Source organism: Botryllus schlosseri, chromosome 10 (assembly GCF_051294905.1).
Source record: "Botryllus schlosseri isolate E-star chromosome 10, Bs_hap1, whole genome shotgun sequence".
NCBI lineage: Eukaryota > Metazoa > Chordata > Ascidiacea > Stolidobranchia > Styelidae > Botryllus > Botryllus schlosseri.
In genome coordinates this window covers 17,115,814-17,131,533 of record NC_137245.1, presented here as the reverse complement: position 1 = coordinate 17,131,533, position 15,720 = coordinate 17,115,814, and the positions used below count along the sequence as shown (strand labels likewise).

At 42.7% G+C, this 15,720-nt stretch overlaps 2 protein-coding genes across 4 annotated transcripts in view; both read right to left on the bottom strand.

Annotated features, from left to right (window-relative positions):
- LOC145448143 (uncharacterized) overlaps nt 1-15,720 on the bottom strand; it is a 72,474-nt gene that overhangs the window by 17,932 nt on the left and 38,822 nt on the right. For 2 of the 3 annotated variants that reach the window (XM_080326468.1, XM_080326470.1), the window contains 11 exons: nt 15,211-15,407; nt 11,454-11,616; nt 11,218-11,385; nt 7,877-8,012; nt 5,126-5,375; nt 3,685-3,775; nt 3,334-3,391; nt 2,496-2,572; nt 1,980-2,433; nt 833-1,328; nt 629-771 (listed from right to left, as the gene is read on the bottom strand). In XM_080326468.1, the coding sequence (XP_080182594.1) occupies nt 629-771; nt 833-1,328; nt 1,980-2,433; nt 2,496-2,572; nt 3,334-3,391; nt 3,685-3,775; nt 5,126-5,375; nt 7,877-8,012; nt 11,218-11,385; nt 11,454-11,616; nt 15,211-15,407 (2,233 nt within the window). The remainder of the gene's footprint in view (nt 1-628; nt 772-832; nt 1,329-1,979; nt 2,434-2,495; nt 2,573-3,333; nt 3,392-3,684; nt 3,776-5,125; nt 5,376-7,876; nt 8,013-11,217; nt 11,386-11,453; nt 11,617-15,210; nt 15,408-15,720) is intronic. The other variant, XM_080326469.1, reaches the window with a different exon arrangement.
- LOC145448144 (uncharacterized) overlaps nt 1-15,720 on the bottom strand; it is a 107,512-nt gene that overhangs the window by 53,240 nt on the left and 38,552 nt on the right. The gene's annotated exons all lie outside the window — the stretch shown is intronic.

Below are 15,720 nucleotides of genomic sequence, written 5' to 3'. Positions count from 1 at the left end.
CCCGACAATTTAGCATTGCGGCGTGGTGTGCAACGGTGACTCGGTCAACGGCTGGATTTTTACTCTGTCAGCTTCCATTCCATGATGATACGGCGTAAACACCCGTCGGTTCATATCAGGCGATTGTGTTCGGTTTCGCATGCCTTCCATCTGCCATCGGGTTCCCACTTCGTTAACCGCATATACAGGATGCATCGTAGTTGCTGCATCCGTTCAAAGTTCACTCCTTGCTTTTCGCAATCATTTTATTTCAAACTCGTGCCGGCAGCTCTGCTCTCTAATTTCTTCGCCATATCACTCTCAATGCACGATTTAAAACAGTTTCGTGGCACGTTTCTTACTGCAACTCTTTTCTTCCTACCTATGCCTAACTGTGTGTCTTCCTGCAATGCTCCTAATTGCGTTAAGAATGAATGTGGAAGAAACATTTTATTTTATTCGAAAAATACGACGCCTGCAATTACTCAATTCCCCATTTCAATGGAATCAAATCCACGTCATATGGAAAACTTTCTTCTGATGCTGGGTTAATGCCAGGGCACCGTCTCCGTGATCATATCCGCATGGCCAAGAGTCAAATATATCGCACCATTGGCAAAATAGATGAATAAATCGTATCATTTCTTACCAGGTATGCCGTTCTGGTGCAGTTTCAAATGCTCTTCAAAGATGTTCCGGTGTCTGAAAAGTCTTCCGCACCCAGGCCAGTTACAAGTCTGGCCTCCCGACGAGCGACGCGGTTTTCTCGAAAACCCAGCAGTCAGCGAAGACCTGATTGAAAACTGCGCGTGTCAAACTGTTAACGGTATGTACAGTATGCAAAAATATTCACCCTTCGTCAGTAGGAGGCGATACAAATTTGTGAGATTGCATATGCGAAGCGACGCTAGCTTGCATCATTACCAAGGCGTCCAACGCTTCTCTGGCCTTGGGATCTGTAGACGTGTCGTTGACAGCACTAACTTGCGTGGTCCGAGCCTGTTGCCTGTCTGTGGGCTTGTGCGAGGGCTTCTGCATCGACAAGTCAAGGACACCATTTTCATCCAATAAACCCTCGTGGCTAGCACTTGTCGAGACGCTGGGAGTCGTGGACCCCGACGCTACATCGTCGTGGTCCATGAACGGGTCTGCGGTTGGGGGGGAGGTTGGCGAGTAGCTCACTTCTTGCTTGATCAACAGTCTAGAGCTGGAGACATTGCCCGTGTTTGACTGTGTGTTTTCCCTCTCCAAATAGGGCTGCTTGCTTAAAGGCCCGTCGTAATCGTCGCTGCTAGTGCCTTGTTCCAACGCTGTGTTCGGTACTTGTTCTTCGAGTGCTTCGTTAGATTCTAGTAAAGTGAGAAGGGTGTTAACGTTATGTCGACAAATCGGTAGTAGAATATCGTTGGTGTGCGAAGAAAAATTATCTTAATGGTGACGTTAGCAATAACACGATGCAACAATAGCGAAAATCAAAGTGTTTAGGCGTCACCGGCGATTTGGTATTCAACAAATGTAGATGGAGTGATCGAATGATTAAATTTGAAGCAGATATGTTTACTGTCCATAGCAAACGCGACAATGCTTTTCCAGCTCAATTTTCAGAATGATACTGGAGTGTCCCACGTTTGCATATATCATAAATTAATACTTGACACGTCTTGAGCCTGCTATATAACTCCGACATACGGTTGGTTAAGCGGAATATTGTCGCATCGCTATCAGAGGCGGTCAGAGTAGTAGTCATTGTGGTCAGTACTCGAGTGCCACGAAAAAGTAGAAGCACTCCAGTACTGACCACCACTGTAATATGATAGAAATTCCAAACGCGCCTTTGATTCCAAGAGCGATGTGCTCGCCGACCTAGATTTAAGCACAAAACATGTTTAAAGAGCGGCAGGATCGTGGTTACAGAAGTCGTGTCATGCCGCAGAGAAGTAATTTTAGGCGGGCGCCTCGGGGGCAATGTCACGCCTCTCTCTCGAGCTAGAGGCACTTACGCGCGCCTGTACGGCTTCCGCTTTTCCCAGGTCTTTTCGGCGAGGCCTGCGCATCGGGTGATGATGTCTCGCAGTTTCTAAAAAACTTTGGCGACAGACTGGAGGGCCTCGCGTCTTCCTGGCCTTTTGTCCGCGTGTCGCGCGAGGCTCCGGCCGCTTTCGAGAAATCCAGCGATTGCGCTCGCGCCCAACGCAGCTTGAGCGGGAAATTAAATTCGTTTCCCGACGAATCCGCGGCCGACTCGGACACGGGCGATATTTCGATGCTGGGAGTTGACCCGAAAGAAGCGGGCGACCCGGACGGGTGCCGGCGCCGCGGCGTGGTGTCGACGGTGAGACCGGCCGAACATGGTGTGCCAGACAGATGAGTGTAGTCCCGGTCCGTGGACCGGCTGTTATTCACTGATCTATCATCACTCCATGCACGGCCCTCGCCATTGTCTTCGGCGTCCCCCTGCAAACGTACATCGCGCCATAAAAGCGGACAATCTCGGTCATCGCCTGGATTTCACTTACGTTTCTTGGGGGGATCGTTACAAAGGGCTGTAGGCCGCCTGACGCTTCGCTAGGACTAACGGTGTAAACTGGACGGCCTGGATATAAAAGTGATGTCGTTGCGGTCGTGGCGATAACAATAGTTTTCTACTTCAATACAAGTAGCAGTGGAATATCAAAGGTCTGACTTGCTTGCCAAAGTAGATTTGGTCAAAGGGTTTAATTCTTTCGACAGTTAATCGGTGGTGGCTACTTTTAAAATCGCAAGACTTTGCCATTAACGATGAATGACACTATAGATAGATGCGATCTTCTAAAATACATTGAGTTACCGTGACACAGGCAATTTCATTCGTGCAAGAGATACAAACTTACCCACGACTTCCACGTATTTGGAAATCCAAATTGAGAAAAGTAAGTAGTAAGTTGAAGTAATCTATAAACATAGCCACTCAAATAGTGCAGTAGTTCCCAACCTTTTTATGGCCGCGACCCCATTTACGATGGGAATGCTACGCACCCCTCTAAACATGGTAACCTAATTACTAAAAAAAGGGTCAGCACTTTTGGTCATGGGGTTTTTCAAGTGTCCGTAGGAAGAACAACAGCCCTCCACCGGGGAGTTTGCTTTTTATCGAAAGGAATTTGTCTACAAGCTGTGCACGCGAGTCGAGTTGTTTTGAGTCTTTATCGATTGCGGTGAAGCGATTATCGCGATACGGGGCCATTATCGGTGGCACGCTTTATCGAATTCTCATGATTGGAAATCAAAACTGGCTGGAGCCAGGTCAGCAAGAGATCATTGTTAGCCCTCCCACTAGTTTGTTCAGGTGCGCTGGTAAACCGCATGTGTTCGCACCTGTATTAACAGTGGCGTGGCTCGCAGTGTTGCTATCACAGCGTTGATCTTGGAGTCCCTGCAAAAAAAGAGGAAGATGGTCAAATAGATTATGATAGTTCCCGCTGCATAAATCATGTACTTTTCACAGACAAATGCGCAGTGACCATTGTAAGGTATAATGACTCTCTGTTCCAGGAGGCAATAATCCCAAGAGTGATCAATCTAATGAATGATTACCAAATTGATTGGGTATTGATATATATAAGAGTAACAATATATCTAATCCTGTAATTAGCAGTCAGAGGCATGAATGGCAATTAGGGTACAGGTTTACGTCCTGGGAGCAGGGATATTGGCTTTCTGGCTTACCTTCAAACCAGGATATCGAGTGGCATTTCCCATTTTAACTTGATCATCATTCTGTATCTGATTACCCGAAGCCCTTGGGTGTTTTGGCGACCTGCAAAAAATGTGGGGCATGTAATATTGCTGGTCTGCTTCAAGCCATGGTACCATTCTAATTTGCATGTCAGCCTTTATGGGACCACTCCACATTGTTGGATTATCCACCGATCAAGGATAATCCCAGATATATCAAAGAAAAACTGAAATAACTCCGCTTCTACGGCTTGGAATTGAGTCAAATTTGTTTTGCATAGTTTTTGAAGACGCGCAACAATTTCATGGGGTTGGCAGAAAAACTTGAAAAAATTTTTTTTTGCATTTTTTTGCAAATTGAAAATTTTCAAACTGCACGAAACCCGCGAAGATTGGTTGGACTGGATTCAAATTTGGTGTGCGTCGTTTTTAAGGCAACCTAACGATTTAATCACGTAGCCAGCAAGATTCAGGAAAAATGGTTATTTTTGAACAGCCCTACTCCACAATCATGAAGTGGCATACATAACAGTTTGGTTACTAACAGTTCCGTATCAGGGAATTTCCCCGTTTTGAAACTTGACTCTTAAAAATCAACACCTCCATGCAGAACATGAATCCAACTAGTGTTCGAGATGGTTCCCGCCATTTTGAGGCAGGTTTCGAGTACCCTGCATTTCTCTGTTAGCCAGCCCAAAATTGTATCGAAGGCATGCGGTTGCGGTATGACATTTGATTTGATCTTTCGGTAGATACGCACACATTAGAATACAAACATTCCAGGGCAAGTCGTGGTTTTAGGTTATTGATGGTTGTCTGATTTGTCTTATCTTGGCTTAATCCCGTTTCTTGATCGACTTATGCCGAGTGGGTAATATTAACGTGTTGCTGTTATGGTAGTGTGTAGATGCACCCTAGTGCTGTATGCGAAATCATGAAATTTGCCTACATGTAGCATTGACTAATCGCTTTATCTTAGCTGTTTACAGAGACAACATAGCTCCGGTCACAGCTAAATCAAACGCTCCCTGTCATATCGATCTGCGATGAGCAATTGAGCATGGAATTGGATTTGAGAAAAAAATCAGATTTGGATCCGGACGTGTTTTACATTTTGAAATTCCAGAAACTGTGGACTCCATAGCCGATACCTAGACCCCGGCAATAGGGCATCAAGCAGTAGGCGGTCACCGTGATAGTCTGTCTGTTAAGAGGTGAGCTAATGAAATCCTTAACAGATTGAACAGTCGAATCGCGCTGAAATCAAAATAGGAACTCAAAATTTGCATGAAAATTGGAAAATACTGAAACTATAGCGTCCACGTCCGCATCCTGCCTTAAGTGGGGGCCAGTGAGCTAACACGATTCTTCCCCCGCAGGCAAAAAAGTTCGAACCGTGCGGCACAAAACGCGCCTCACAAAGCGTACTCACTCGGAATAGCTGCCCGGCTGAGCTACCGGTATCAACTGTGGCGGCAACGACTTCATCGATTCCTTGGCAGACGCTTCGATTTCGTCTGGCAGAACCCCCTTGGTTGACGATAGAAGCTGACGTACTTCGTTCAGAGTCGGGCGACGAGCGTTTTTCGCGACGAGGTAAGGGATTATCGTGGTCAGCGTCTCGGAGGTCGGGCTCATCGCCGGCGTGGCTTCGGACATCGCAGCCTGAGCGTTACCGGACACTGCGAAAGGCCAGATCACCAGATCAGAACTAATTACACATGGGGGGGGGGGGGGGGTGCCGGTTTCGCCCGTGAAATAGACGCAGCACTATACTTTACAAAATCTTGGTCAAAATTAACCCAGATGTAATTGTGACAAATGTACGGAACTCAAAACCAAGTATCGGAAACTATTGGTTTAACGACAGATTTGCTGCTGCCTTTTTGATATTATCGGCAAGGTGAAATCGAATTTTGTAGACTGGTGAGTGAATTAGGTGAGTGAATTAGGTCAAACATACGCCACTTAAAAGCAAAGCAACTGTTGGTTACTTCGATGAAATGACAAATTCGCTGCCGCCTTTTTGATATTACACGTGATGTGGTTCTATTGAAGTTTCTGCAAGGTGAAGTCCCGGTAGGAGCGGACCGGATTAGGTGGCGGTGAAAACAACACTTATAATACGCATCAAAATCAATTCCATGATTTTATAATAAATATTTAAAGAGTTGGCCACCGTAAATATTAATCCAAATTTTTCTGCTGCAATAACTTCGCTTCTAGTAGTTGGAATTGAGCCAAATTTGGTGTGCATCATCTCTACTGACAGCCTAACAATTTTATGGGGTTGACGGAAAAATTTTGAAAATTATTTCTTTTGTTTTTTAATGATAAATTCAAAACTTTCTATTGCAAGAAAATTTGCTTCTACTGGTTGGAATTGAGCCAAAGTTGGTGTGCAACGTTGTTTCACCAACCTAACAATTTTATCAAGTAGCCAGTTAAGTCTGAAGAAAACTTTTTTAAACAGCCCTAGTGTACATTCATGACGTAGCGGCTAGCGGCGCGTACTGCGGAAACTTTTCAAAGTTATTGAATGAATTCGGTCAATAATAATGTTACTTGCATATATTGCGGGTCGCCTCTGCATACCGCTGGGCTCATTTGGCAAGGACAGGATTATTTGGCACTTGGACTTATAAATATCAAAGATTTCGGTTGATATGCGAAATATTGTAACTTATGGTCACACATGACGATCTATGAAAAATGTGGCTCGCCCCTGGCTTCGCCAATGCGCCGGAACTGATATTTTTGTCATTAAATCCAAATTTCACGGACAGACTAATCGAATTTTGGTCATTTGGTTTTGGTAATTTATTTTCCGATCATATACCTAATTTCGAAAATTACCTATCGGGCCACTCAAAATCTTCTCACGAGCCATGGGTTGGCCGCCCGTGCTCTAATCAATAGATAAGCGTCCAACTTCTACAATTTGCAATTGAGATATAAAATTGTAATATATTTGGGCTACTAGCAGAAAAGTTGACACGTGGTCGAGAACCATTGGCTTGAACAATCAAGTAGAGCGAATAAGGAAATTAATGGGCGTAGCGATGGGCAAAGTCAATTTCAATAAGTCTTAATTCATGTCCATTAGGGCTGTTAAAAAATAACTTTTTTTCCTGAATCTTACTGGCTACATGATTAGGCTGCCTTGAAAAACGACCCACGCCAAATTTGAATTCATTCCAACCGGTAATCGGGGATTTCTTACAGTTTGAAAATTTTGAATTTGGTTGAAAATTGCAAAAAAAAAAAGTTTTCAAATTTTTCTGCCAACCCCATGAAATTGTTGCTCTGTCTTCAAAAACGATGCAAAACAAATTTGACTCCATTCCAAGCCGTAGAGGCGGAGTTATTTCAGTTTTTCTTTGATAATTCTGGGATTATCCTTGATCGATGGTAACCTAACGAGTTAATCACGTAGCCAGCAAGATTCAGTAAAAAAAAGTTATTTCTGAACAGTCCTCATGTCCATGCACACATGAATTGAATCAATACTCTTTCGTTTCTCATAGTAACCCCTTAATGAGAGTTTCCAGTACAGATAAAATGCACCTGCTTGCGGGCAAACCGTTGCATCAATTTCCCACGGATCATTGAGCGCATTGCAAACCAGCTCACATGGTTACCGGGGGCTGCCGACCGCTCTGCCCCTTGGGAAAATACGTTACATACCAATCATTGATTCCAGACAGCTAACAAAACTAATAATCAAGGCATTCCCAGATCTATATTGACAAGTCCAGAGTAGCAGCGGGATTCAATCGACCTTTGGGAAGAAGCCGGCTAATTAAGAGTAGCTCATTTTTTCATTCTGAAACCTCAAACCCAACCTCAAACTCAAGTTACATATTCTTGGCAAAATTGCTAAGTAATTAGTCGTGATCGGACTTTGAAAAACGCAATTAAGTCAGGTCTGGCAAGCTATTGTCAAGAGATAAAAAGTTGCTAATGGTGGGCAGTTGTTGTTTGTGGTATTCATTTACACCGGGCCAATTTTCTTGAATTTTATTCCGTAGATGCCAACTTGTAACACGGCCCACTTCTAGGCTTTTATAAGACACCGCTTGCATGGATGAGATGACGATGAGGAGCCTAGATAAACGTCCAACATTTGGGTAGGAATTCCGGAGTCGACCTCGGTGGCCTGTGCCACAGTATCGCTACGCACCTTCGACAGCAGTGCTTTTAACTTGTGGACTGATGATGTCGATAGTTGCTTCGGTCGACGGCACAGACAGGGGTACGGTTAGATTATGGTTGGATGAGGCGATGTCCGGTGGGAATGCAATATGCAACGAATTTGTCTGAAAACAAGCGGTTATGAGTCTGCCATTCTGCAAATTCATACGGCAGGCGAATTGTTTCAAACAGAGGTGATCAAGTAGAAGTAATGTCATACATTTCTTTTCGGGTACAAGTAGAAGTAAAAATTTCAAAGTAAAAAAGTAGGCAAAACCTACTAGAGTACTCAAAAAGTAGAACTACCCGACCACCTCCGATTTCAGAATGCTAAACATGAATGTATGTGCAATTGACTGTGTGCTGTACAGTGTACACGGCTCTATTCATAGAGGTCTAGATTGTCGGCAAATACACTCACCATTACGTTCAGAAATTTTTAACAAGCGGCAGTAAGTATTTTATCTCGTATCGCGAAAAGTATTGTATGCTGTTACGCGTGGGTCTTGCGTCTCATCATGAACAATGGAATAGAAATTAAGAACAGTCCTCAGAGTTAACCCCCGTACGGGAATTGCGTAACGCATGATGCCTAAAACTCACGCGCCTGATATCACGCGAGGCACTCCTCGATGCTTATTACGACTGTCGGCGCGAATCAATTTTCCCAGCAACAGTGGCTACCACTGAAATTACATGTTGCTAATTGGAATTGCACTATTGCTACCGTGGCAGCAAAAATGGTGCTACAAGCAATGTTCCCTCTAATTTTCCATGAGTCTGCACACACTCACCAAGTCATTCCGCGGTTACTTGGACAACAGTGCGTAACGACTAAAGGATTTTCTGTGCGCAGAGACCGTGTCAGCACTGCGCAATTGCGCACGTGCGCAGCTTAGAGGGAACATTGGCTACAACATAGGACTTCGGAACCATGTATTTTCTGTCTTGGCAGATATGACGGGGTTGGACAAAATGAGTAAATGGGTGATTCGATACCAGTACCACCTATTATGATAATTGCTCAAGAGGTTCAAATATGTATCTAGTTTGTGGGCACAAAGAAAATGATGACACTTGCACATTGTTCAAAATGATTTTGTTTACAAGTAGACGTAGCAATTTTCAAGTAACGAAAAGTACATAATTGAGGCCCAGTTTTGCTTACAAACTGTCTATTACTAGTCTAAAATCATAACCACTTGATAAGTAGTGAAAGGAGGAAAAAACCTCCTCAAGTACTTTGTATCTCTGATATCAGTAGCCTTGTGCAACATGTTTTTGATGCTGAACTATGGCTAGTCAGGGTTTCGAGGCTCCCAAAACGATTATAGAAACTATTTCTTGTTGATAAAATATTAGCCGAAAAAATGACGGATTTGAGTACGTGAAGCGTTGTACCCAGCCTTAAGTGAGACGTTTTAGTCTCTTAACCGACAACATAACATTATTAAAAACAACTAAGGATGGATATCTAACTAACATCTTCTTGCTACTCTGCATAAAAAAGCAGCGGAGCTAATAATCTAGCGACTGATACTGCGGAAATGGAAAGCAGCCCATAATCGAGCCACCTGTCGTCGGTACCGGGGTTATGTAAATCAGATTAGATACACTGTCATTCAACCGACTCGTGTTGCTTACAATCAATGGGCATCAAGATTATTACAAATTACGGCTACACCATAACGGCAGAACCAATATCCCCGTTCTAATTGCCGTAACCATGGCTGTGAACTAGTTTCATTGAACTTTCTGTTGGTGGAGTACAAGTTTGTTAAAATGCTCCGACCCCTTTAAAATCGAACCAATTACTCTCGAATGTTACTAAAAAGTGCTATTACTGTTGCTGAAGTTCTTTACGCAGGTGGACCTTCACTAACTTAATTTCTTTCTGCCAGCACGATATTTTAATTCAAACAATAATTTGAACCACCAGGTAATAATGATACCTAAAATGTAATAAATGTGTAATTTTTCGGTGTAGATTTACAGGAATGTAAGAGCTCTCTACGCAGTGTTGGCATGACTCGAGTCAACTTTTTCGTACGACTTGACTTGAGTCACTTTGCAAAAATGACTTGACTTGGCGCTTCAGAAATGCGGATTGACTCACGACTCAGAGCAAAATTTACGAGTCAATTTCAAGTCTTTACGAGTCAATTTCAAGTCATCAATAAGTAAATGGTGTCGGTGACACTTGCGATAACAACCGATCATACACTTATTGTGCGTTTCACTGGTCCTCCATTGTTACGTCAAAAATGAATTGGCCGCAAACGAAATGATCACGGCTTACGTTGCCGTAGTAGTAGATTAATAGCAAGGTATCTCTGTTTCTTAGACGACTCAGTGCTTACATTGCGCAGTGCTCACCTTTACCAACCCTCTTGTATGATTTAAATTGAATGAATAGGCTTATAGTTTATGCGTTTATATTCTCACGGATGTGTAGATGGGTAGTCTATTGTAACATATATCAATTTGTTTGAACTTCTGAAGGCTTCGTATTCGATCTTCCATTTTGGCTGATGATTACAGACGGTAGCGTGTAACTATATAGTTATGTATTTTATTAGCAGTTCCACGTGTACATGTGCGATACAACGCCTTTTTGCATGTATATTCAACTTTATATTCGTTATTTGATTCATGGCCAATTAATTCGTCTTTCACGCAGCTGGCCAATGTTATGACTTTGAATCATCACTCATACTTCGAAAATCGATTGACATGACTTGACTTGAAAATCTGCAATGACTCGTGACTTGAATGAAGGTTGTGACTTGATCCCAACATTGGTTCTATGATGCAAATATTCCGGGTTGTAACCAACTCAAAAGGTCCCGAGTCACAAGTCAATCTCACTTTTACAGTTTTGACTCGAGTCAAATCATTCATTTTCAATCCGCCACAGAGTCAAGTACGAGTTCAAGTCAGAGAGCAGACGGTCGAGTCCGAGTCATGATACGTCCAAGTCATTGTGTTGACTGCTCAGTTTCATGTTGAAGTCTTGTTAAACCCACTTTTATTAGCTCTGTTTGATGATATCGAATGGTTCGCATTTATAATATACGTCCGAGTCTCGAGTCATATGACTTGGTTCGGGTTATGCGCAATGACGAGTCCAAGTCGAGTCAATACACAGCTTGACTCGAGTCGGGTCATTTACATATTTTGAGAAGATGACTCGAGAGTCGAGTCATTATGAACCTGCAGATATTAGAAGTCGTTCTGTTTAAAGTTACCGTTCTCGGAGCCAGTATACTGAAGATGTCTCGGTCGCGGCGGCTATCAATCACAGTTTCGGTAAAAATAATAATCTGTCACCTGGCTTTGGGGTTGGTTAGCAACGTGCGTGTTTTGTGGGGTCCCGCTACCGTGCAGGGCCATCGACAAGTCAAACGTGTCGGGCCTCCTCGGATTGACGCCAGCTCCCGTCGTGACTTTGAACGACGACCTCTCGAAATTCAGGCAAGTTTCAACAACATTGGTCATCTGCAATAGACAACAGAGACCCTTACCCCGCGAAGGCCGAATGCAAAACAGCGTAGTTTGCCACCTACCTGCAGGCAATTGGCGGCGTGCAGCACTTGATCGCTATTCTCAGACGTGATCGCGAGACTTCCCGAGTAGATGTAATCCAGCAGAACTTCGAATCCTTTTGCGCTCAACATTTCAACAGTCAATGTCGAACTCTTTGCATGCTCGTACTTGGCGAAGAGAGCCCTGCGCGATATACACCCCTCGTTGATGTGGGTTCATTGAAAGCCCACAATCCGTACGTATCATTAGCGAGAGTGTCAAAAATCAATCCCATCCCGTAAGCTAATTAGACACCGGGCGTCCGAGGAATGTGAAATCAATGGGCCTCAGTATAACGCATGCTCGCTGCACCGTATGAATAAAATATTGCTATTAGCTTTTAATTTTTAAGATTACTGTTTCTTAGGAGGATTTGAATGACCCGATAATTCTTAGAAATTGGCATTTTAGATTCAGTATTATCAGCCAGCTGCTGCAGAATTCGCTGGGTGATATTATCCGATTGATTCGCGGAGTCGGAACATGCAGGTGGTGTAATGTCGGGTTTCCATTTTTTCTGAAACATATTCCGTGACCTGATGATTTCCAGACTTAACGGCCTAGTTTGCATGCAGGCATTCAATATATTAAATAATTAGGATCCTATGACGTTGTTGCGTTGCGTCATGTCATAGCACTGCGCTATTGTAATAAAATGGCTACAAAAATAATGTCAGTTTCAATCTCTGTGTTCAGACACTATTGCTATGGAAACAAAGTGTGTACCGGAACTTGAACGGGTGCTGAAATTGATAATAAAAACAACTTCTGCCCCTCGTCGTATTGGTGCGTCCGGGGCATATCTACCGTCTTTCAAGACCGCCATGACAGAATTTTCCTCATTTACCCAGCACTAATGCACCGATTTCTTCTGCCATGCTTAATTCTAGTGCAGTATGACAGAGTCACCTGATAAACAACCAATTGCAACTGGATTTATTCAATATCTTCAGCAATTAATGTATGTGATCATGAATAATAATTGAAGAGCTCTAAGTTGATTATCCTACTATATGTTTGCTTGACAGTCCTGACATGACTAGTGGTATCAATTAATGTTTGATGAGGAATTTGACAAAATTGCAAATTGCCAACAATCTGCTTATAATTCAGAAATTTCTGAAATACTATATTGAAGAAACCGATAACTAGGAATATTATTTTGCAGTGGCCATCTTACATGTATGTGTGGCAGGTGCAAGGAATGGTTTATTGACCATCTGATTAATGATTGATTATACACAGGAAATAACAAACCTATATATTAATGATCATGATCGCTTGCACCAGTGCCGAACTTGCCCTTCACATCTGTGCCTGTTCCTCAGTTAAGTGTGGAAGTATCCAAATCTGAGTAATTGTACAAGTTCACTACGGCAAATAAAATTTGCACATAGGTTTAGGTCATACACGGTCAACGAGTGAATTATCTCTCCTGTCAGATTTATCATTACGATATGTAACCATGATGATTGACGCAACGCCATCCTAGTATAGGGCTACTGCTTGATCAATGGGGCCGTCGGTACCGGAAAGCAATTTATATAGGATCTGGTGTGCGTGTGGTGATATAAAATTATTTATTTGGCTTTACCATGACCTGCAGTGCCTCAGCTTCCATGTTACCAAGGGCCTATAGCTACAATTCTGGTATCAGATTGTATAATTCCAAGAGTTACATCGGATGAGCGTATTGGCATAATCCAGGCTAATGTGTTTTGGGAGAAAGTAGCATATTTTGAAATTTTGGGGGTATGAAAATTCCAAATCGACCAAGATTTCTCTATGTTCCCACTTTGTAAATCCAACTACTGTATAAGATAAGGCACCACGGAGTGTAGGTAGTTAATTTCTCCTATACTATTGTAAACGTTTTCTATTCTTGATGATAATTCACGGAAAGCATAATGGTATCTGTCTCATTGGTCACTGTGTGGTGTATTGTATCAATACGAGACCATATTCCCATTTCCCAATTGATATCGGCTGCAGACAATGGTTTCCAGTAAAGTAAGGGGACAAAAGCCCTGGTGGGATTTGTGTAGATGACTGGCTATTACCATCCGGACCAGTTTGAATAATCCACCAACCCCTGTCACCTCTCATTGATTAACTGTGTAAACCAGAGTGGCTTGAAAGAGTGTATCAATGACCTACAGTGTTCCTTCTGTTGTGGTCAATGAGTCATCCACCCAGCCATTGTGTCTCACCGCTAAAGCATGCACACATGTATTATGCGCAACTTTTCACAAATATCCAAACTTCAATAGGTCTACCTACAATGTAAGAGTGGACAACTGGCGGATAAAGAAAACGACACTGTGCTATGTATACAGAGCAGCCCGGGTAAATGGATAATTTCCAGCGCTAACCAAAAAACAAACTTTAACATACATGAGCTTTGCAAAATATGGACCCACCACTAGTCAATTATTAAACTGGTCACTATTTGTGATAAGCAGACCTTGACACCATCGTTCTCAGCAGGTGGACAAGCCTGCTCCATGCTGACTGTGCATGACATGTGTCAAGCCCATCATGGTTAATATCCAATATCCAATTATATTCTATAGAAGAAATTTGGGTGAGGCGCAAGGTTGCTTAACTGCTATCGCGCAGTGATCCGTATATTTTTGCTGGCAGGGGACTGAAGCTAAGGGTAATCACAACCCCACAAAGCCGTGTCCCCTGATATCAGAGCAAATTACCCCTGCAGTATTCTATTGGAGATGATGATATACTTGAAGAACATCAATGTTTTGATTTTGCTTATATTTGCATCAGGATATAGAATTCAGAGTGATATTGAATTTCATGGTAATTTTGGAACAAATTCGAGTCAGCACCGACCACCTGATGCGTGCATATATGCCGATTTGAAAATATATAATCCCCTCAGCTCTGAGAAAGTACCATAGCAACAAGGAATGTAACAGGGATATAAGAGGCAATATCCACAGTTAAGTGCTATGGCTTCAAAGTAATCGTCAAATTGCAATGGCTGAGCAATCATGGGTGCATTCACAATCCTACCCCGTGAAGGAATGTGAATATATTCAAATGAATAATGTGTTGAAATAATGAAGAAAATTACAGATGTATTCCTGCAGAAATTGATTACCTATTGGTGGATGAACCCACAAAGACCCCTTTCACTGTGTCGCAATCCCTCCACTTGTCGAACAATGGAAAAGGCATTCAATAAATTAACAATGACAGATTACTTTCCTTCTCAATGGAATGTACATATAAAGTTTCACTTGACTGAATTCGTATATATATTAGATTGAAAAGATTAGGAATATTTGAAAAAGAGAATGGATCTAAGTAGATATGCTATATTAGGTTATGTAATGTACAACCAGAGTAAATGCCAATCAGGCCGTTTCCAAGATATGTCTACAATTAGTTATTTAGCCTTAATAGAATATTACCAATACATTACTTTCTTCTAGGTGGGAATCTGTCAACATTCATGACCACAAGATGGAAACATCTCTGAAGCTTGGAAACTCATTATGCAAATTTATACCAAGAGTAAAACTGACTCATTATCATCGAGTTCTGCAATTCCAGGATCTTGTTATCAAGCCGAAACACCAGTACTTATGGTGCTAGTTGGAACGAATCATTCACTGAAATACTATTCAAATATAAGTACACTTGAAACAACTTCATGGATTTGTAGGCTATAGCGGACGCGGTTTGGTCACAAGATAGTATATCATGATGTCTCACCTGAAGTATAGGCTGCACGCCGCCAAAAGAGGTTTGTGTGCTTTGAACGACTTCTCCTGAATGTTGATGGTGATGTCACAGAGGAAGCCCGCGCGTCGCTGGAGCTGCAATAGCTGCAGAACGTACTGGGAGTGCATCGCCTGCTGCGTGGCCAGTTTCGTGCCGTCCGTCAGATGGCCAGACATATAAACCGAATTCTGTACGAAAATTAGAACAAGTTACTATGTTTACCTACGCGATTTATGCGCAAGGAATGAACTGCAGCTTGTTTGTCTATTGGACGGCGCGGTTGCCTGAGCCACACTTTCGTCGCTGACCTACTAAAAACGTACTATCACCGCAGGCTGGTCTAAAAGTAACGACACGCTTTCGCTAGGTCTGCCTTAGGAAAGTGCAATATCTGTATCAATATACGAAGTTCATCTGATCTTTGACGCGTCGCGAATTTGCAAGTCCAATTCCGCGTTCAAGACAGCCTGATATTTTCAGTAAACAAGCCTCAAGTTTGCG